Source organism: Triturus cristatus, chromosome 2_1 (assembly GCF_964204655.1).
Source record: "Triturus cristatus chromosome 2_1, aTriCri1.1, whole genome shotgun sequence".
Lineage (NCBI taxonomy): Eukaryota > Metazoa > Chordata > Amphibia > Caudata > Salamandridae > Triturus > Triturus cristatus.
In genome coordinates, this window is record NC_140581.1 from 783929829 (window position 1) to 783953869 (window position 24041).

At 44.9% G+C, this 24041-nt stretch overlaps 1 protein-coding gene across 1 annotated transcript in view; it reads left to right on the top strand.

The window, feature by feature from the left end:
• Positions 1-1461: 1461 nt before the first annotated feature.
• Positions 1462-24041, top strand: part of AUH (AU RNA binding methylglutaconyl-CoA hydratase) — a 536927-nt gene continuing 514347 nt past the window's right edge. The window contains exon 1 of the mRNA XM_085632723.1: positions 1462-1772. Within this exon, the coding sequence (XP_085488849.1) occupies positions 1526-1772 (247 nt within the window). The 5' untranslated portion in view covers positions 1462-1525. The remainder of the gene's footprint in view (positions 1773-24041) is intronic.

Below are 24041 nucleotides of genomic sequence, written 5' to 3' on the forward strand. Positions count from 1 at the left end.
ATTCCTCTCGGACAGATCCCAAATGATCAAGATTGCGAACAGTCTCTCATCTCCACTGGTGGTTGGTCAAGGTGCCCCTCAAGGTTCTATCCTTGCACCCACTCTGTTTAATCTCTATCTGGAACCATTAGGGAACCTCCTAAGAAAATCTGGAATCATTTACCATCTCTATGCGGATGACACCCAAATCTACCTCAAGGTGTCTTCCTCACAAGATCTCTCACTACTCAACTCTACTCCCGACTCTATTCACAACTGGATGTTAGATCATCAACTCATTCTCAATCCCTCCAAAACTGAATTCCTCCTCCTATCTACCTCTCTCTCCCCGCCTCCTGTTCAATCCTGGATGGACCAGCTGAATTTACTCAACAGTAAACCCATCATTGTCGAATGCGCTAAATCCCTAGGTGTCATACTTGACAAAAGACTCAACCTAATCTCACACATCATCTCCATTGCTAAGAACGCACATTATCAGCTGTGCCTTCTGTGGGGGATTCGTCGGTTCTTCCCGGAGAAAGACCTAAAAATCTTGGTCCAATCGCTAGTTCTCTCTAGACTGGATTATTGTAACTCTCTTCTGACTGGCCTACCCAAATCTCACCTCTCCCCCCTCAAATCCGTCCTCCATTCAGCGGCTCCTATCCTGTTTTCTCTCCAATGGCTTCCCATCGAGGCAAGAGCTACTTACAAAATGGCCTACATCACCCACAAAGCCTTGCACACTTCCTCCCCATGCTATCTGGCGAACAAACTGAAATTTTCTGAAGGCTTGAGACCTTCTCGGAATGCGGAAAAGCTTCTGCTTGAGCCCCCCTCCTTCAAAAGGGAAAAATGATGGCTCAATCGTTCTCAGGTAATGCGGTGAGAATCTGGGACTCTCTTCCTCCATTGCTCCGTGCCACCACCTCCATCCGGATCTTCAAAGCTGACCTCAAATCTCTTCTATTCCAAAGACACTTTCAGAACAAATTCCTTCATTCTCAGACCCCACCAGGAAGTTCGTTAGTCATTGTAAATTGCTGTGTTTGATATTGTGTTCTTGCCTTCTAGGTTTTTCCCTACCTCCCCTTGCCTGCTGTGTTTGATACTGTGACCTGCTATTTTTGTACCGTTCTATTTTGTAACATTTCTCTCATGTAACGTAACTGGTTCTATTGTACAGCGCTCTGACACCTTCGGGTAAAGTCAGCGCTTTATAAAAATGCATTAAATAAAAGTAAATATGGTATAAAATGTAAGTTCAAAAGGTCCGACACTACTAAACTTTGAGGTCTCCGCATGTGATAATGTATGTTTAAATCGAGGATAACAGGTCGAGACAGATTTAAATGCAGCTAAGGTTGCAAAAGGATTGCTGGCCTCAAATGCACCGTTTTTCTACGGCACAGGTCCCGTACACATTGCTAGGAAGGAGTCTCTTCTATCGCCCTCTAGGGTGAGCACTGACGTCACGTGAAAGTCACGTGGCGTTCGCTCACCAGCAATTCAGAACTGCAGCGCCTTTTCTGCATCACCCAACATGGCTGCTTTGGCTCGGCTCCTGCAGGCATTGCACTGCAATGCTGTGAGGTTCACAGCTGGGGCGCCTATAATACGATGTCTGCCACCCGGGGGCACGCAGGCTCGCTCCTTTCCTCCCCCCTCCGCAGACTGTCGCTGGACATCCAGCACAATGGCAACGTCTTTGCTTGGCAAGCGCTTCTACAGCTCGGAAGCGAAAGGTGACGAAGAGCTGCACGTCCGCTACCTGGAGGGGGAGGATCAAGGTAACCACACGCATCCCACTTCATCCTTTACGTATGCACACTAACTCGCAACCCGAGGTCACTGCGCTCCTCTTTCACAGCGAACCCCAGGCAAGGTTGTGTAGTCTCCGCCTGGCCTTACGTCATAGAGAAAGGTCAACTGAGGAAGCGTCACCGCCCCTCTGGGAGGTGTAGTCTTTTAGCAAGGATGTGGTGCCTCTGTAAAGAGATGTCACTGTCAGCTGGTGTTCCGCTTTCTAAAAGCCTTTGTAACAGTGTATACAAATTGGTCGCACTTGAAACATGTTGCAAGTTGTTTTAGCAACTTAGTTCTGCCGGTATTTCTAATTTCGTGGATTTCCTGCACCTTTTGACTGTTGCTCTTACAAAGCAATTACACGCTTGTTTTCTGCTAACTCTCCCATTAAAACATGCTTTTAAATTCCGTGACAGTTTGTGATATGGGATGGAAGTCTCTCTCGTGTTCTTGCCAAAATCTCTTTAGTTGTATTTTTTGTGAAGTCACCGAGCTGCAGGTCCACAGGTCTAAAAACGTAAAGTTTTGACCAAAGGTCAATGCGTTTACAGAACATAACTTTGTGTGGTGTGAGACACAAACTGGTGAGGTTTCACTACCATGAAAAGTTTATTTTTAAGAAATTAAGCCAATTGGGGGGGGGGGGGGGGTTATAACCAGAATTTTTAAATATGTTTTCCACAAAGCTGTGTATTCTGCACATACTTCTGGAAGGGGGCTTAGCAAACAGCCCGACACGTAAGGATCTGCCTCATTATTGCACAGGCACATCATTTACCAACAGCAAAAAAGCAATGCATGGCCCCATTGTAAATCCGCACAAAAGAACCACTGAAGGCACAGCAAACTATTTTTTGTGCCACATCCCTAAAGTAAAGCCTGAAACGTTCTCCCCAATCCCAACATTATAATGGTGGGATTGGGGAGCACATATTTATAAATCGTATATCTGTGCACCCTATGGTCGTTTTAAATAGTATACCGGGGCGCATAATGCACATTAATGTTCCCATGCTAATCACATTCTATGTGTTATAAAACACTAGCAGAAGTGCTGCTATATGCATTTTACCATTTAGCTAAATGTTGTTCAAATAGTACAGGATGCTGCTGATGTCAGAGTGATGATCAAATAATACATTGTACCAGGGTTTTAAGTGAGCCCTGTCCTCTTGAGCCCAGACCCAGTAGTAATTAAAAACAGACATTGAAACGGGTCCCTAACGGGCCCTAAAGTCAGTCATTCCTTAACATTAAGCAATAACCATGATAGATTTCTGAACAATAAATGTAAAAAAAAGCGCTATAGTTATCAAGGTTATATATTTATTTCCTCTTTATAATTCACAAGTTTAACATTCTTAGGGAATGGAGCTGTCTCCAAGATGTTGTGTTTCTGTATTTTTTCGTGTAGCATATTACTTGTGTAAAGTGCATACTTTGAACAGTCTCGCCTCTAAGGGTTTATAACGGGCCAGGATTTAGAGCTCTGGAGTTGTGGCTGAAGGCAGTGTGAGTTTCTCACAGAGCCTGTCAGTGTGTTCAGAGTTCTTGGTCATGAAAGCCTTGGCTTCTGTGCTTAGTGCTCAGTGGTCATGTATTTGATTTGCAATTGTGATTCTGTGCAAATGTCTGTGAAGATTGCACTCAGTTGTCAAAATATTGTCAAGGCGAAAGAAAATGCTGTGATTACAAGCAAGTGTGTTTAGGAGGCCTGGGCTCAGCTTGTGGAGTTACTGAAAAACTCAGCGAGATTGGGCAGAGTTCAGCAAGCAGGTGGAGCATGCACTGTACAATTATTTGGTAGTTGCTGTGAGTGTTTCTCTGCCAAGATTTAGCTCGCGACAAACACAAATGTTACTTACTTTATTTCTTTATTCGGTTTCACAAAATAAAAAAACCATAAAAGCAATATATCAGTTAAAAACATATTCTCACAAAAAAAACCAGTTCCATACTAGCATTTGTCGTCACTATCTATACGTAAAAGAAAAGAAAGTCATCCAGTTCACGAATAAAAGACTTTTCACAATTGTGTTCTATGTCTAAAAATGCATTTTAAGAAATTGACGACATGATAGCAGATACATTCAGAATCTAGAAACTGGAGTCGTAACATAGCCGGGCGACAACGCCTAAAGCCCCAGAATTTCAACAGAGGTAATAACCAGAGTTTGCGATGACCATGATAGAACTTACAGAACAGGACAGTGTGTATAGTCGTCTGTTCTGATATTTCATCGCAGGGGCATGGCGAAAGGATTGGGTCCCAACTGTTTCTTACAGGAAAAGCGACTAATCGATGGAAAAGATTCAACCTGAATCTCGTCAAAAGAAGTCTCTCAAAAACTTTGGGATCAAGTGTCAGGTAAGGCTGAATTAGCAAGGTGGTCTGGACCGCGATTACGTGTTGGGCAGAAGCTTTCATTGCTTCATTCGTGAGCCTTTAAATTTCTAAATGGCTCAATGCCCTTGCTTTCAGATCCTTCCTTGAGATCTCACAGATTGTCTCAGGTAATGTATAGTAAGACTCTAACCCTAAGTCAGTTAGAAAGTTTCGCACATAGAGGAGCCAAATAATTTTCACTGAGTAATCTAGTAACATACAGTCTGTCAAGATTTGTTTAGTTAATAGGTTCTTTTCAGAGATCCATATTCGTCGCCAAAGAAGAAGTGGTTGAATTTTTACCAAGTCCCCTAAATACGGGATCCCCAGTTCCATGTCACATGCTAATGTGGAAATGCGTTTGGGTGCCACTAAAAGGAACCTTAAAAACGTATTTTCTGCCACCTGCAGGGCACTTGTGTCAGCGTGCCCCCATACTCCCGCCCCATACAGGGCTATTGCCTGGCATTTAGCACTATAGATTTTTAACAGTTCTACCGGGGATCTTTTACCCAGCCTTTGGGAGAAACTTATAAGTGCAGCAATAGCTCTCATGAAAGAATGTTTTTGTGCCTCAACTGCGGCTTTCCAATTCAACTTGTCGTCTATCATGATGCCTAAATAGGGATAATGGGCCGTAACTTCAAGTTTTTGTTTACTGAGAAAAATATCTTTGACCCGCTTTTTCCCTGTACCTGCTGCCATTACATATGTCTTTTTTATGTTTATATGTAAATCAAGGCTCCCCATAAAGTCTGCATACCTATCCAAAGCCTTCTGTCGTTCGCGTGGGATACGAGCCAGTATCACGGCATCGTCCGCGTAGAGCAGAGCAGGGATTGAACGTTTTTTTACCTGCGGAAGATCCTGGCCCCCCCTCAAAATCTCCACCTCCAGACCATTTGTATACAGTGAGAAGAGAAAGGGGGCCAGGACATAACCTTGGCGAACCCCACGCTCTACTCCAAACGACGCAGACAATTCGCCTTTTACACCGAATCGTACCCTCGCGGATGCCATGGAATATAGCTCCCTCAAAAAATCTACGAGGGGGGCGTCAACTCCTAATTGTGACAAAAATGACCAGAGCTTAACATGGGAAACGCAATCAAAGGCAGCGGACAGGTCTACATAGACCATGTATAGCTTGCCCCGTTTTGCGTATACGTATTTGCTCACCATCATTGATAGATTCAGGGCCTGTTCTATTGTGCCAAAGCCCTCCCGGAATCTGAATTGGAGATCGGAGAGGACCCCACCATCCTCCGCCCACCGCTGGAGACGCACGAGCACCACTCTACCCACAACCTTGCCCAGCGAATCCAGCAGTAAGATTGGGCGATAGCAGGATACCTCTTGCCGATCTCCTTTTTTAAATATAGGCACCATGATGGATCTAGTCCAGGATTCCAGCAGGCCCTTCTCTGTTACAGCCATGGACACCCTGGTCAATATTGGGGCCCAGAGATCTGTATTATACTTAAATAGGTCTGTAGGCACCCCATCAGGTCCCGGAGCCTTCCCGTTCTTACTCGCTTTTAATGCACGAAGCACTTCCGGAATATCGAATTCTAACGGGATAGGATATGAGACCGAAGGGGGGCTGCTAGTGTGAGATACCTCAGTCCCCATTTGTGCTGGGCCTTTCTGAAATATTTTCGAGAAGTGGGCCACCCAAGCTAATTCCTCGATTGCTACTTCTATTTTTGGGAGGTTTGTGTCATCAACCAGGAATGGAGATTTTACCACTCTCCAGAAGGCCTCGCTGTTTTTCTCTAGGGAGCTTTTATAGAGTCAAAATATTGTCAAGGCGAAAGAAAATGCTGTGATTACAAGCAAGTGGGTGCATTGTGTGTTTAGGAGGCCTGGGCTCAGCTTGTGGAGTTACTGAAAAACTCAGCGAGATTGGGCAGAGTTCAGCAAGCAGGTGGAGCATGCACTGTACACTTATTTGGTAGTTGCTGTGAGTGTTTCTCTGCCAAGATTTAGCTCAAGACAGACAAAAATGTTATGAAGTTGTGGGGAAGGGAGTGATATTGGGAACAGAATTACACGTGGTTAGCTAAACGTTCCATCTACATGTCAACAAGACAAACAGTGCAATAATAAACGTTGCTCGCTGCCAAGTACATCCACTGTGCTAGTTCAAAGTTGAGGTGTCCTCCTGCCACCACTTCTATGCATTTCAAGGGCAAGTCTGATAGCCGCAGCGCTCGGCATGACTGCAGGACTCAATAAATGTGAGGGTCGCAAAACACACAGGACAGCACAGGCACTGCTCTGAAGGACTGCTGCTGTACTTTCTCAGAAGTCATCGTTGCTAATGCTATATAATACTTCTGGGCACTAGGCAGTCTCAGCAGCACTTGTCAGTGGGCTGCTGCTGTATGTTTAAAGTGGTAGTGCAAACACTACTCACCTGTCCTGCTATTCCGATCGAAGTGCTTCTCAGCGGGACTGCAGCTCTATGTTTAAACTCAGGGGTAGTAAGTGCTATATGATTTATGCAATTTCCTTCTGCACTTACCGGCTGCCTGTGGTTCGGATTAGGCCTGGGCGCCAAAGCAATAGTGCGTGCAGGGGTGGAGCAGTTCAGTCACCGGAGACAACACTTATATGGTCTTCCTCCTCATACGACCCCTCTTCTCATCCCCCTTCTGCTGCCTGCCGGTGCTGGGGTTGTGTTCTGGAGTACCTCGGTTGTGCAGAGCGAGCAATATGGCACTCTCTAGTCTATATCCAAGTGAACCAATGAATCATGGGCACACTGAGTGAGTTCTACAGTAGAGGCCGCCTTTAGTAAAGTTATGTTACACACACACACATGCTCTTACTGCATCAGTGCAACTTCCTCACCTGCTGCAGGGGCTAGACAGTGAACAACACCGGATTCATGCACTCACTTTCAGAGACAAGACAAATACAAAAATCTGAAAAAAAAGCAACTGCTGACAGCAACCAGCTACATCTCTGTATCTCTGTTATCACTGGAAGCGAAGCTGCTTAATGTTTTAGTAAAGTACTGGAGAGAGAGGGTTGAGCAGTCAACTCTGCTACGCAGTGGATGTCGGAGTTTTTGCTGAACTCCGCGTTCCAAGCAGAGTGAGCAAAACTCTGTAATTTCCACCTGCGGAGTGGAGATCACTGCCCACCCCTAGTGTTTAGGTCTGAGGAGGAAAGAGAGGAGGTGTAAGATACGCATATGAATGAGATGTAGAGAGAAAAATGTTGTACATGTCTAACAGAACTAACATAATGGGAGCGACTTAGACCATTACGTCTTCCACAGCTCTCACTAAATTTTAATTTGCCGTCTCAATTTCAAAATTGACACATTTTCAATACTATTTACAACAAAATCGTTGTTAATAATGTATCTTAAACAGTTCACAGCCATCAAAAAGTAAATAGTCCTAGTTGGATTTAGGTGTAAGTCAGTTGTTTTGTGTGTGTGTGTATATATATATATATATATATATATGTATATGTACATGTTTGAATTGCACCCTTCATTACATAGGCTGCATCCCATTTAGAACCCGCCCCCCCACTTGTTCATCTCACCTAAAACTATGTATTGTAAGGCTAACAGGTAATAATAAGATGTCATTTCTTTCCTTTGACAAGCCATGTTCTGCTTGAAAGCCTGAAGAACATCACTTTGAAGATAGCTCCCCCGAGACAGGTCAGCCACTGGATTGCTGGATAGACGGGAGTGTGAATGTTGTGAATGTTGCCTTATTATTCATTTTTAACTGCCGAAAGCCTCCATGCCTCTTGGTTGCATTTTCAAACAATGAATGCATTACAGTAAAAAAATGTCCCTAGTGCTACTTTCGTCCCCTGTGGTATATTTCTTTCCTCTACCATGTATTAGCACATTGGAATGTTGAGTGCTCGATTGAAGACAATAGAGGCTGGTAAAAGCCCGGAGCATCAACATGGCTGGAGCCCGAGGGGGTTTGCACCCTCGGGCTCCGTGAGGCCTTTATTTTACAAATTAGAATATTCTGTCCTCTAGGGGTGGAATGTTTTAATAGCCTTAGAGCCCTCCGCAGCGGTCTCTATCGGCCGTTAAAGGCCTGCTTCCTTGTTAACGGCCCTTGCCTTTGGCTCAGGCCTTCAATGCTAGAGCCGGCCTTTTAGGGGCCAATAGAGTCTGCTATGGTGGGCTCTAAGGCTTTATGAGAACATTGGATTGCTGAGATCTCCATTGAAGACAGTGGAGTAGCTTCAGGCTTATAATGGCTGGTATAAGCCCAGAGCTCCAACATTCTAATGTTTGCCATCATATTTATCACTTTTTTAATTTAGAACATTCTACCCTTGTTGGGTAAGTTATTCAAACGGTTACGTGCAAGACATCGATATAATCATAATGACCACAATAAACAAACTGTTTCTCTCACCCTTAATAAAGCCGTGCTGCACCTACATAGCTAAAGCAAACACAGTTCCTCTTTAACTTAATATTTGATTATCTGTATTAACTATTAAATCCAGTAAATGAACAAACAAGGAGTCACCACAGGATTACTTTGCGACAAAGTCTCGGGTATGAAGCTCTACATAAATGCTACACTACAATATACTAAATCCTATTCCTCACTGCATGAAAGGAAGGCACACACAAGAGGGCTGGTGCGAAATAGATCACTTATGGTGTCAGACACCCATGGGCATGGAGCCAGGAGAAAGAGAGCAGGTGGTTACTTTTTCAAATGTTAAGCTGAGAACCAGGCCAGGACTGGCCGTAGCGGACTCCGGGCAATCCCCCGGTGCGCCGCATGGGTGGGGGCCGGTTTTAAGCCCCTGGGGGCCGTTTTTGTTACAGGGCCGTTTTTGCAGCATAGCTACAAAATCGGCCCTGTAACAAAATCGGTTGAAAACCGGCCCTGGCAAAGAGCTCGGCGGCACCCCCAAGCACCGGGGGGGCCGGCCGAGCACTTTGCCAGGGCCGGTTTTGGTTCCCAGTCCGGCCCTGCTGAGAACAGTTGATATCTGTTCTCCATTGCATTGTCAAGGGGAATACCTAGCAAAAGAATGTCCCCTTTGCACATGGACACTTGTGTTTTGATCTGTGATTTAATTTTATTTAATGTATCTGGAAATCAGAATGTACTTCTGATCTGGTGAGAGAAGCTTTAGCAAGATGCCCATGCAATCATTTCTTCAAAAAAGTTTAAATAAAGTGTAGTTGGCTGGAGGTCAGTCCCCTTCTGCCTTTGACCTCTGGTATTTTGATGTTTTGCTATTGCATTTCACAGACTTGTACATTGTCCCATTTGTGCTGTCATAAGAGGCATCACATATTCCTTTGTTAGACTACAGACACTATGTGCTCTTTAATATGGCAGAGCAGAGAATCGGCCAGGGACCAGGGTTCAATTCCCGACGCGGCAGGGTTGTGGACCAGGGTCAAAACGGACTCGATAATTCTCGCCTCGGTACCTACTCTAACCAGGAACACACTCGGCAACTCTGGGCATTAGCTTGCCTCATCTCCACAACGGCCCCCCACATTCGCCGGGGATGCCTGGTTTCACCTTGGAGATACCCAGGAGGGACCATCTCACAGGGATAGCCAGGACGGGTTCCCCAGCGGTCTACAGCGCCACGACGCCTCAGGGCAGCAGTGCGCTTTACAAGACACATACATACATTTACAATATATTTTCCTTGCTGGTGTAACATTTTAGTTGCTGGTTAAAAGATTTTTTTGTTCAGTGAATGCAAGTTGTTTGTATGCTTTAGTCTGTCCTAAATACAAAGTGCTAGTCACTATTGACGCTTGCATTTATTGTTTTAATTTGCTGTCATGATAACATATAGGATTTATAGCTTTTTTTGTTCACAAAGTAAAGGTGCAAGGTAAGTAGTGTCCTGAAGACTGAAGTATCTTATGCCTTTTTATCTTCAACACTTACAGCACAACAGTCATAAAACCCTTCTATGAGGGTAATGGTTTACTATGCAAAGGATCCCAGGGGTGCTTCTACCAGCTTCAATATAGTTGAAGTCCAAGATGTTGCTACATTATGGGATTTTCTTTCTAGGACTGCTGGGGTACAACCCACACTGAGTGAGTTGTCCAGCTATTCCCAAATACCCCCTAAACAAAAAGCCAGAAATATTGGCTTTCCAGTGTTTGATTTCCTTGTGGTGTTCACTGTGGGGTAATTAAATGTGTGGTATTTAAAAAAAAAAAATGTTTCTAATTTTTCATGTACCTTTCTTATCTGTATTCGTCTCTCCCTTGTCTTATGCTTCTATTGCCAAAATTACTCCTCGTGCTAGAGGTGAAAGCTCAAACGTAACTGCCTATGTAAAAAAGGTTATGTGGTTTATTTGATATGGGTGCCCTTCAGCGCATTCCTAAGACTCAGTCCACCAAAATTGTAAATGGTATTCTCATTTTGTTATTAATGCCATGGCAGTGTTTACTATGTCATTGCAGTTGGTTCATTATCCATCTTACAAGGCCATCCGGGTGGCTATCACTCTGCCAGTAGAGGAAGGTTGTAAGATTTTCACAGTACTATTGCCATTAATACTGCTGTCCATGTGCCAATAGAATTAGGAAAGGTCCTCCACTGGTCCAACAATATGGTGGTTTTTATCATGTCAGTGATATTAAGTGATTCTGAGAGTGCCAGTAGAGCCAGGGTAGTTTTCAGTGTGCAAGTAAAGGCAGGCTGGTTCTCTCTCTCTCTCTCTCTCTCTCTCTCTCTCTCTCTCTCTCTCTCTCTCTCTCTCTCTCTCTCTCTCTCTCTCTCTCTCTCTCTCTCTCTCTCTCTCTCTCTCTCTCTCTCTCTCTCTCTCTCTCTCTCTCTCTCTCTCTCTCTCTCTCTCTCTCTCTCTCTCTCTCTCAGCTATTTGGGCAGTCCTGTAGTGCTAGATTCATAGCATGTTCTTCTCATCCCACCATATTTGATTGGGTCATCCTCATTATGTCAGTTACATGGCAGGTTGTGACAGTGCTACGTAAGTGATACTCCGTGTGATGTTGACAAAAGGATGGTCCTCATTGTGCCAGTTTCAGTAGAGTGCCTCTCTCCATACTATTGCCACGCCACTGGCTCTAGGGTGGTGGTGCTTTCCTTCCCGTTCCCCATTTATCTCTCATGCTTCATACAAATCTAGTTTTTAACTGCCTGGTATTTTGTAATCTTAAAAATTTGTAGGGAGCATAGAGAACTTTATTTGCATCTGATACACATTTGCAATACAAAACTTTACAATATGTAAGTGTAAAAGTGGAAAAATATTTGGGTACTAATAATTAGCGTCATAAATGAAGGGTAGTGCTACCATTTATCTTACTAAGTAATTACCTATTTACATGAAAAAAATGCTTGATTTTATCAGGGCTGATGAGATGTTTTTTTTTTCTTGCCATTTCTAAAATATCTCAATGTGTTTGAGATACATTCATGGATATTTTTAGTTATGCTTTTGTTGGACAATACATAAAGTACTTATCTGCCTAAAACTAGTAGGTGTGAGTAGAATGCCATTTATTGTGATAGCGTATTATTGATTTATTCCAGGGATTACAAATTTAAAAGTTACAGCTATACCCTAAAATAAAAATTTACGCACCACCATTAAATTACTAGAACTCTATTTATTTTTTCTGTGCATACCAAGAATAAACTATACAAAAAATAGAAATCCTAAAGTTATATTTATACCTTTAATTTATAATTTACCCATTCATATTACTTATACCATCTAAAATAATAGCATTTACATGACCTTGCAAATCCCATCATTTGTGAGAACAGAGTGCATGGTAGAGTGATGAGTTATACTTAATGTAGTGTGGCTACAGAGTTCAATACACTGTGTATGGAGGTGTGCGAGTTATAATAAATTGAGGATGTTTTGAGCAAGTTAGAAGTTAAAGTTAGAAGTATAACTTTAGGATTTCAAATTTGTGTGTAGTTTCAGTTTGTATTGTATAGAAAGAATAAATTCAGTTCTAGTAATTTAAAGGTGGTGTATAAATTATACATTTAAGGTACAACTATAACTTTGCTATTTGTAATGGTTGTGCATTTTTAAGTTTCGTTTGTATAGAAAGCATAAAGTTTTTCTAACTTTAACAAAGGTTTAGCCTTTAGTATTCTAATTGAATTTGAAAATTTGTTTGTAATAAAAATGTATTTCAAACCGTAAAGTTTAGTGTTGTAGTGGGGGGGGGGGGGGGGAGGGGAGTGTCATATAGTGTAGTGAAGTAGAGCAGCGTAGAGTGGAGTGTGGTTCAGTGGAGTGGCATACAGTGGCATAGCGTACAGTGGAGCGATATGGAGTGGTGTGGAGTAAAATACCGTGGCATAGATTGGAGTGTGGTACAGTCTGGTGGTGTAGAGTGGAATAGCATAGAGTGGAGTGGTGTTGAATGGCATGGCATACAGTAGAGTGGTGTAGAGTAAAATAGCATACACTGAAGAAGCATCCAGTGGAATGGTGTACAGTGGCGTATAGTGGAATACCGTTGAGAGGTCTGGCATAGACTGGATTTGCGTACAGTAGAATAGTGTACAGTGGAGGACAGTAATGTGTAGTGGCATCGAATGGAGTGTCTTAGGGCTGAATAGCATAGAGGATAGTGATGTAGAGTGGAGTGCTGTAACACAATGGAGTAGCGTAACGTAGACTGGTATAGAGTGGAATAGGATTGCGTGTAGTGGCATACAATGGAGTGGCTTACAGTGGAGTGGCATACAGTGGAATGGTGTACAGAGGAGTGGCCTACAGTGGAATGGTGTAGAGAGGAGTGGCATACAGTGGAATGGTGTAGAGAGGAGTGGCGTACAATGCAATAGCGTTCATTAAAGTGGAGTTATGAAGAGTAGAGTTGTGAAGAGTGGAGTGGCGAAGAGTGGAGTAGCGTAGCATGCAATAGTGTAGAGTGGAGGAGCACAGAGTGGGGTAGAGTGTAGTGGCATACAGTGTAATGTCGTAGACTGGTGTGGCATAGAGTGGAACAGCATTGAGTTTAGTGTCATACAGTGGAGTTGACTTGAGCAGTGTAGAGTGAAATAACATTGAGTTTAGTGTGTACAGTGGAGTGGCATACAGTGGAATAGTGTAAAGAGGAATGGCGCACAGTGGAATAACATACAGTAGAGTGGAGTGAGGTAGAGTGGAGTGGGGTAGAGTGGAGTAACATACAGTATAATTGTGTAGAGGGGTGTTGCATAGAGTGGAATAGCGCAGAGTTTAGTGGGATTCAGTGGATTACTCTAGAGTGAAATAATGTTGAGTGTAATGGCATACATTGGAGTAGCATAGAGTGAAGTGGCGTAGAGTGTAGTGGCATACAGAGGATAGCATACAGTGTAGTGGCATACAGTGGAGTAGCGTGGAGTGGAGTTTCGTTCATATAGTGTAGTGCTGTACAGTTAAATAGCTATGAACACTGGAGTGGAGTAGACGGGAGTGGCATAAAGTGGAGTTGCGTACAGAGGAATAGCATAGAGAGGGTGTGATCAAACCAGGATCTGTTGACTGGGTGTGATCAAACCCAGATCTGTTGACTGGGTGTGAGTGTTTGATTGGTTCTGATGCTCCGTCCATCACCACCCCCTTTTGTACCGCTTTGTTTGCCATAAGTTGGCAGGGTATGCTCAGACGTGAGTCCCTTGCTCACTTTGCCACTGGATTCAAGCAAGCCTGAGTGAAGACGGCTAAAATGCCAGAAACCGGTCCTAGGAAGCTTGTTTCCGGTCCAGGGAAGGCATGGCTTGACAGTTCGGGCTGGACTGTTCCCATGAGGCACAGGGTCATACTGATTTGCATATGGCCATGTCTGAACTGGGGTGGCAGAGTGGGCTAAAGAATGGTGATGGATCAAACCCAGATCTGTTGACTGGGTGTGAGTGTTTGATTGGTTCTGATGCTCCGTCCATCGCCACCCCCTTTTGTACCGCTTTGTTCGCCATAAGTTGGCAGGGTATGCTCAGACGTGAGTCCCTTGCTCACTTGGCCACTGGATTCAAGCAAGCCTGGCTGAAGACGGCTGAAATGCCAGAAACCGGTCCTAGGAAGCTTGTTTCCGGTTCAGGGAAGGCATGGCTTGGCAGTTCGGGCTGGACTGTTCCCATGAGGCACAGGGTCAGACTGATTTGCATATGGCCATGTCTGAACTGGGGTGGCAGAGTGGGCTAAAGAACGATGATGGATCAAACCCAGATCTGTTGACTGGGTGTGAGTGTTTGATTGGTTCTGATGCTCCGTCCATCACCACCCCCTTTTGTACCGCTTTGTTCGCCATAAGTTGGCAGGGTATGCTCAGACGTAAGTCCCTTGCTCACTTTGCCACTGGATTCAAGCAAGCCTGGCTGAAGACGGCTGAAATGCCAGAAACCAGTCCTAGGAAGCTTGTTTCCGGTCCAGGGAAGGCATGGCTTGGCAGTTCGGGCTGGACTGTTCCCATGAGGCACAGGGTCAGACTGATTTGCATATGGCCATGTCTGAACTGGGGTGGCAGAGTGGGCTAAAGAACGGTGATGGATCAAACCCAGATCTGTTGACTGGGTGTAAGTGTTTGATTGGTTCTGATGCTCCATCCATCACCACCCCCTTTTGTACCGCTTTGTTCGCCATAAGTTGGCAGGGTATGCTCAGACGTGAGTCCCTTGCTCACTTTGCCACTAGATTCAAGCAAGCCTGGCTGAAGACGGCTGAAATGCCATAAACCGGTCCTAGGAAGCTTTTTCCGTTCCAGGGAAGGCATGGCTTGGCAGTTCGGGCTGGACTGTTCCCATGAGGCACAGGGTCAGACTGATAGACTGATTTGCATATGGCCATGTCTGAACTGGGGTGGCAGAGTGGGCTAAAGAACAGTGATGGATCAAACCCAGATCTGTTGACTGGGTGTGAGTGTTTGATTGGTTCTGATGCTCCGTCCATCACCACCCCCTTTTGTACCGCATAGCGTGGAATAGCGCAGAGTTTAGTGGGATTCAGTGGATTACTCTAGAATGAAATAATGTTGAGTGTAATGGCATACAGTGGAGTAGCATAGAGTGAACTGCGTAGAGTGTAGTGGCATACAGAGGATAGCATACAGTATAGTGGCATACAGTGGAGTAGCGTAGAGTGGAGTTTTGTTCATATAGTGGAGTGCTGTACAGTTAAATAGCTATGAACACTGGAGTGGAGTAGACGGGAGTGGCATAAAGTGGAGTTGCGTACCAAGGAATAGCATAGAGTGAAGTAGAAGAGTGTAAAGTTGATTGGCATAGGGTGGATTTGCATACAGTAGAATGGTGTAGGTGGAGTGCCGTAGACACGACTGGCATAGGGTGGAGTGCCGTACAGTGGAATAGCTACAGTGGAGTGGCGTAGAGTAGAGTGGATTAGAGTAGAATAGCGTAGATTGTAGTAGCGTTGAGTTGCGTAAGGTAGAATCAAGTAGACTGGAGTGGCTTACAGTGGAGGGTGTAGACTGGCGTGTCATAGAATTAGTGGCACAGATAGTAATAGTGTAGAGTGGAGTGCCGTAGAGTGGTGCAGTGGCGAATAGTAGAGTGACGGTAGAGTCGAGTGGCATAAACTATATTAGCGTACAGTGGAGTGGCATAGAGTGGAGTGTTGTAGAATGGAGTGTGGTAGTTTAAACAGACGTAGCATGAAAAATGGTTCACAGATGTAGATTTAATGTGGCAAAAATATAGATGATAGTATCATTTATGGTAATTTTTGGTAATATATGTAAATACTGTAAGTAGTTTTAAAGTTATAAGTGTGAAAGTACTTAGTTGTTATATATTGTGCGGCGGTGTACTGCTGTAACTTTGCGGTATTCCACCGTAACTTTGCGGTATTCCACCGTAACTTTGCGGTATACAACGGTACATGCTGATGAGAAGACAGTATGTGATTGGCTAATGGCTGAGTTTACAAAACGTAAAAGGTAGCCATGTAGTTTTCGCCTTACTTTGGCTGTGTTCTGGATTAGCGGCTTAGATGTAGGTAAGTAGTAGGTTTTATTGTTGTTCCCTTCCAATTACTAATTTATTAAAGTAGTAGCAGGTAGCAAAATCAATTTCTATTTTTCAATATATTTTTTAAATAGCTTACAGACAACCACACTACTACCTACAAAATACGAAATACTGCACTAGCGTGTGTGTATGTATATATATATATATTTTTTTCAACAGTTCCGCAAATAAACGCAATCTCAAAGTTTTAAGTGCAAAGCAGGATGCTCTTTATTGCTCGTTACGCGTTTCGACAAATGAATGTCTTGATCATGGTGTGATCAAAACATTCATTTGTCGAAACGTGTAACGAGCAATAAAGAGCATCCTGCTTTGCACTTAAAACTTTGAGAGTGTGTTTATTTGCGGAACTGTTAAAGGATTACAGCCGGTTTTGGCTTACCTACCTGACTAACAATAACGTCTCTGAAACCTGTGTTTTTTTCAGTGAATTTCTAAGTTTTTTTTAAATGCTAATTTCTAACTACTACGTCCCTGAAACCTATGGTTTTTTCTGTGAATTTCTAAGATTTTTTTAAATGCTAATTTCTACCTATAACGTCCCTGAAGCCTATGGTTTTTCCAGTGAATTTCTAAGGTTTTTTTAAATGCTAATTTCTAACTATAATGTGGTAGTCGCGTTAGCGGAGTGGTGCAGAAAGTGGCCTGAGCCTCCAACCAGCTCTCAGCAATTCTGCTGTGAAATACTTACAGGAGGTACCAGGAGGGCTACTTGGCCCCCAAAGTCCCTCAGGAGTAAAATGGACTTCATCCCCCAACCAATACTGTGCCAGGAGGCATGTTTGCATGGTGGTGGAAAAAGGTGAGCGTGACCTCTGAACACCTCTTGGCAACACCACTGTGTGGGACGTACTGCAGGTAACAGGAGGGGTAGTTGGCCCCCAAAGACAACCTTGTGGGCCAACTACCCCTCCTATTACCTCCAGTAAGTCTCACACAGCAGGATTGTTAAGTTCTCATAGCAGGCCATGCCCCTTTTGCCCACCACTCTGCAAAGCGCTTCCTTGCACGCTGTTAGATGGGGATTAAAGTCACCTTCACTGCTGGAGGTACCTAGGGGCCAACTAGCCTACCTGATACCTCAAGTATGCCCCAGATAGTGGGATTGCCGAGAGGTGGAAACAGGACACGCCCCCTTTCTCCACCACTCAGCAAGTGCACCTCCTGGCATGGTCTTGGTTGGGGGATGAAGTCCCCTTGCCTATTGAGGGTCCCTGGGGGCCGACTAGCCCACCTGTTATCTCTAGTAAGCCCCACACAGCTGGGTTACTAAGAGTGGTCCGAGGCCATGCCCCTTTTTAAACTACTGTGCAAGCATACCTCCTGGCACACTGCTGCTTGAGGGATGAAGTCTATTATAGTCCTGAGGTCCTCAGGACACAAGAGGACCTCATTGCCCCACAGCAGTGCGCTAAGAGGCACGTTTGCAGACTGGTGTAAAAAGGAGCATGGCCTCGGACAACCTCTTAGCAATCCCACTGTGAGGGGCTTACTGGAGGTACCTGGTGGGCTAGTTGGGCCCTAAGGACTCTTAGGAATCAAGGGGACTTAATACCCCAACCCAAAACGTGCCTGGAAGCGTGTTTGCAGAGTGGTGTAAAAAGGGGCGTGGCCTCGGACTACCGCTTAGCAATCCCACTGTGTGGGGCTTACTGGAGGTACCTGGTGGGCTAGTTGGGCCCTAAGGACTCTTAGGAATCAAGGGGACTTAATACCCCAACCCAAAATGTGCCAGGAAGCGTGTTTGCAGAGTGGTGCAGGGAGGGGGGTGGGGCCTCCGGCAAGTTGCCAGTTTCTCTTTTATTTTTATTTTGTTAGAAGGGCGGCTGTGTGTCACCCCTTTTCTATATTTTTGGGCCCTTGGGACCCCATCCCCCACGGCTGGAGACCTTTTTTTTGTTTTGTTTTTTGGTTAATAAACGGGAAGGGGGTGTGCGGCCCCCTTCCCAAGGCAGATTTCGGCCCCAGGGACCCCATCCCCCAAGGCATGGCCACCTATTTTATAAAACAAAAAAAAACATTCCTTTTAAAGGAGGGGTGCTGTGTGGCCCCCCTGCTGAGGCCATTCTTTGCCCCGGTGACCCCATCCCTGGGGCTTTGCCTCTTGTACATTTTTTTTTTTAATGAATTTTATTTCGGTGGGGCCGCGAGGACCACCCCTTCCCTGGGCCACTTTTGGCCCCGGGGATCCCATCCTCTGAGGCCTGGCCTCAACTTTGGGGACCGGTGGGAGAGCCCAAAAGGCCCCGCGGTCCCAGCTGGCTCTCTGCCTGCTGCGGGAGCCAGCAATGCTATTGGACAAGGGGAGCTGCTGACATTCAGCTCCCCTTGTCCAAAAGCAATTTGCTTCGCTTCATGGAAGCGAGAGCAGTTTTCTGCTCTTGCTTTCATGAACCGAAGCACAAGTTTGCAATGATTGGGCGGGAGCCATGCTCCCGCCCTGTCATTGCAAACTGCAGTGTCCCGGGGTGCCCATCCCTGGGGGGTGGCGGGCCCCAGGGCCAAGGAGGGCTCCTGGAGGGGGGCCATGCGGCCCCCTCCCTATATGAACAAAGCCCCAGGGAGGTGGTGGACCTCGGGGCCAGGGGTCCGCAAAAGACCCCTGTATCTGTATACTGTGTGCCCTGGGGAGATGGTGGTCTCCGGGGCAATATGGGGGGGGCTTGAGCCCCCCATAATTACCATTTATAATATTCCCAGGGAGGTGGCGGTCCCCGGGGTTTGGGGGCCCACGAGCCTCCTGACCATAATTAAGTGAAGTCCCGGGGAGGTGACTGCCCCTGGGGCTTGGGGGGGGGGGCATGTGAGGCCCCCTGCCCATAAATAAGAAAACCCCTTTGGAGGTGGCGTCCTCAGGGCTGTGGGGTCCACGCCCCCCCTGGTTATATTTGTCACAATGACCCTGGGACCTCGCCCATCTGGGGCTTATTAAAACAATGCACGGGACACAGCTTTTCATTTTTTTTTCTGGCGGGATTCGCGAATCTCGACGAATTCTTTTTTAACAAAAATGCTTTTTTGGGCCCTGGGGGTTCCTATGGGACCCCCTGAGCAGGCCTAGGGGGTCTGTGTGTTTCTATTCTGCCCCCTTATCTTGTGTTTTACCTTTTTTCTTGTGACTCGGTTCTACCGAGTCACAAGATGGCTGCCAACACTTCCTGGTTTGAAGTATTGGCAGCCAATCAGAATAAAGCTTGTGCTCGGGAGGGTTTGCGGATCCACTGCAGTCCCAGATATCAATATTTTTACTTTTAAACTTCTCAGGAACTACTGAACGTATTTTCACCATGTTAAAAAAAGGTCGCTTTCTGAACCAAGAGCTTCCTTTTTGCCAAATCTGGTGTAATTCCGCTCAGCAGTTCGTGCCGTAGCTTTGTCTAAAGTTTCCTATGGAAATGAACATGGAAAAAACGCGTTTTGGAACCCCCTTTTTTCTCGGCCCCACTTGACGAATCACCCCGAAACTTTCAAGTCAGGAGCTGACCGGAGCAGGGCATTAGTTTTGAAAATTTCGTGAAGATTCCTCAAATGGTGCCGAAGATATTGGCAAATCAAAAAACACTTTTCTTATGGAAACTAGTTCATAACTATAACTGCCTACTGGCGACTGCCAGTAGGTAATAAATATATTATACACTGTAGTACACTATTACGGAAATATAGTGCAGTACAGTTTATTTCTAATTTTTTTTAACAAATGTATTAAAAAAATAATTAAGTAGTGAGGTCATTTGCAGGTATTACTGCGATACTCTGTAGATTTTTTTGTAAACAATTCTGTATGTAAACATTGAAAATACACTCTGGTACACTATATTAGTTAATTATTGTGTAGTACAGTGTAGTTTCAATTTTTTACCGTTTTTTCTTTCAAGTACCGTAGCACTTCCTAGGAAGTACTGGGATATTCTGTACATTTGTTTTTAAATATATAGAAGATTTAAATACTTTTTTGTACCTATTACCAACTCTTCAGTTCATTACTGGCCCTGTGGCAGACCCCAGAAGGACTGTCTTGTACTGCAGAGGACTGCACTGTTGCTTGGGGCCTGCTTTGTACCTCCAAGGACTCCCCCTGCTGATTAAGGCCTGCCTTGCTACTTGATTCAAGGACTACCAGGTTAACTCCAATGGTCAGGTTGGTGACCTCCTGTTGTGATCTACAGAGACACAATAAGCTCTAGACGCTTCCCTGCAACTGCCCAGCTGACATGCTGCACTGGACCTTCCTGAAACTTGCTGCCTGTGGTGAAGTGAGTTCCTGATCTCCAAGAGGTGCCTCCCCAGGTCTCTCAAACTGCTCCTTCTCTGTTTCTTGATTCCTTTCAATACCTTTGCGGATGACACCCATAGAAGATGTCTGTTCAGGTTGGACTGCTTACTCACAATCTCGGATCCGACGCTTCTACTGTCTGTGGTAAGGGTGGCTCTGTTCTGAAGTCATGATGTCACCACACAATAAAATATGTGTTAAGCAAGTGCCTTCAAGAAGCTACCACTTTCTCAGAAATATTCAAAGCTGTAAAAATCCTGCTTGCTGAATGAAGACTTCTAAGTATTGAAGAAAACCAGCAATCGGGAACAAAACAGTGGTATTCTTCTGAATCAAACAGTCTGGGGCAGCAAGTGAAGGGAGAAAGTAACGAACCAAAGGAACACATCTTTGTTGCAATGCACCATCCAACCTGGCGGAAGCCTTTATATAACAAACAGGAAAAGCAAATGGCATCCAACGTCACATTGCAGAACCAAAATTTATTTGAAAAATCAGTAAGAATAGAAGGAAAAGTTAACCATGATAGAAAAGTAAAAGAAAAGAGAATAAAAGCCTGTACCGGACTAGCTGCAGATGAGCTTTCAAAGGCAGCTGTAAATTCTCAGAAAAGTGATTGTCATTTTGAATTTGGAGCGGCGAGGAACAGCAACCAGAAGTCCGGGAGCATGAGAGAAGGCAACTCCAGTTCGAGTAAAACTCTCAACCAGCAGCTACAGGCCTCTTGTGGTTCCCAGGCATCATAACATGCCACAAAACTACACAAGGTAGCACAGGTCCTGATTGTCCAGAATGCTGAGACGCCACAGCCACTACAGTGCCCCACAAAGCTCGTCCTGGGTCCCTTCTTCATCTCTGCCTAAACCACCTCTCTTGGCAACATTTTCTAATTATCTATCCTAATACTTGATTCTTAATGTATTTTATAAAGACATTTTCTCACTACAACGTTTTTTCAGACACAGTCCTTAGTATATATTCGTCAATGATATAAAAATACAAAGAATACTGTTAGACCTGTCACCATTGATGTGGGTCTCCCTTCCATTTTTTGCTGTTGCCTCCTATGTTTTTGATGGTCTAGATGCTTTGGGCACTTTGCCACTGCTATTCAGTGCCAAAGTGCAAGTGCTCCCTATTGTAAATTGTTGTAATGGATTAGTGACTCCATGATTGGCTTATTTGATTTACTTGTCAGACCCTAGTACATTGCACGGTGTGTGTCCAGGACCTGTAAATCAAATGCTGCTGGTGGGCTTACAGCACTGGTTGTGCCATCCACAGAAGCAGCTGGCAAAATATGGCCATTGCAGAGCCTGTGTGCAGTCTGGGACTGCCATGTCGACTTGGCAAGTGCACCTACTTGCCAGTCCCTAAACCTTCCCTTTTCTACATATTAGTCATCCCCTAAGGTAGGCCCAAGGGCAGGGTGCATTGTATGTAAAAGGTAGGACATGCCCTGGTGTGTGTGGCATGTCCTGAAAGTGAATTACAGCCAATTTCGTTTTTCACTATTGCTAAGGTATCTGTTCCTTTAGGCCAGAATGGGCAGTTTGATTATAACATCTTATCTAACTGACCCTAGGCACAAGATGGGAAAATTAGGTTTAATATGCCTGAACTCAGATTGTTAAAATACATCTTTTAGTGTGGGTGTTTTCTACTTTCTGTGTTTGAAAATACCTCTTTTAGAAAGTAGGTATTTTCGTGCCTAACCATCCAGCATGCCTCTCCTAGGTTTGTGTATTCTATGTCTGGTTTGTGAGTGACAGGGGGCTGGAGAGTGCCTTGGCTCTAGCAGTCTGATGGGTCAGGGCTGGGCTTAATAGGGCCTGCATTGAATAGAGAGTAGGGGGAGGTGATTTCCTTTCACTGACCTGAGGCTTCATAGAATAGAGAGTAGGGGGAGGAGTTTTCCTTTCAGCTACCTGGGTCAGGTCTGCTTTCAACAATGTTGCCTCCACCTCCTGCCAGGAAGCCGCACCAGGGAGGACAGAATTGGTTTTGTCTGGGCACAGACACTCTCTGCCTTCAGAGAAAAAAGGATTTTGCAGTATAAATATTGGTGCCCAGATCTTTAGATCACTTCTGGGAATCAAGACGAACCCTTTGCCAAGGAGAAGAACTGGAGAAGCTGAAGGAAGATTACTGCCCCAGTGCTGTTGCTGTTTGGGGTTGGCCTGCAGTGGTTACTTTATTGCCAAGGAAAGGAGAAAAGGAACTTTGTGTGAACTTTTACTATTTTGAGGAAGATCTCCAAGGACTTCAAGTTGAGCTTCCCTCCTGTTATGAAGTCTCAAGGTCACAAAGACTTCACCACTAGCTCCCCCTGAATTTCCTTGCTGGGAATTCTACCTGCAGTGAGGTGCCTGCTGTTGTTTTGGGCTCTCTGAAGACTGTGTGTCGCTGGGAGCTGGAAGCATGACTCAACAAAGGAGAAGCGTGTCGTCACCGCAGTAGTTGCCGTCGCATCGCCGAAGAAGCTTGTCGCCGCCGCAGCGGCTCCCCATCGCATCACCAACGAAGCGTGTCGCATCGCCGGAGAAGCGGGTCGCCGCCGCAGAGGTTGCCATCGCATCACCGGAGAAGCGTGTCGCAGGGCCTGTCGCGGCTCAAGATTCTGAGTCACCACACGGCCGTCGGACATGCACGCATCGCATCCACGTTGTCGCATCGCATCAAAGATGCCATTTTGTGGCATCGCACAGGATCATTGCATCGCAACGAGGCGCCATCTTGTTGCATCGTAACCGGAACGCGGTAAGAAACAGACGCATCACTCCTCTCCGGTAAGGAACTGATGCATCACCTCCCCTGCACTGCAGTAAGGAACCGACGCATCACCTCCCTAGTAGCAAGGAACCGACGCATCACCTTCCCTGTGACCCATTTGTTTGTTTTGCTTGACGCATCCAAGGTACTTTGAGAGTAAAGTGTTGCAATTACCATTTACATTGAACTAAGCTATTTCTATCATTTTAAAGTCCTATTTCTATTACAGTATTGTGGATTTTTGTCATTTGGTCTTGTGTTAAGTCTAGTAAAGATTACTTATTTTTCTAAACTGGTGTGGTTTCCATTTGTAGTGTTTTCACTGTGTTACTATATGTGTTCACAAATGCTTTACACACTGCTTCTGAGATAAGCCTGTCTGCTTGTGCCAAGCTACCAAGGGGTGAGCAGGGGTTATAGAGGAGTGTATCCCCCCTTTCCCTGACTAGAAGCAAGGGCCCCTACTTGGTCAAAGGTACCTACCTCTGCTAACTAAAGACCCCCATTTCTAACAATTACCATTACAAATGAATATTTCAAATATATTCATGTATGCAAATGACTCCTTTCAATTTTTATCTTATATGATTTTGCTGTAAATATTACACTTTTATTTTTTCAAAAGACCAGCTGCTTGTACGTTCTCAGTAATCTTTGTTCACCTCCTCAAATCGAAACCCAAATGTTTATTGGCTCATGGCTAATTTTCGCTATATTGCCCTACTTTCGCTCATGCCTAATTACTTTAAAACTATACTCCTATTTCTAACAAAACACTACTGCCGGTTTACTCTAACTACTTGGC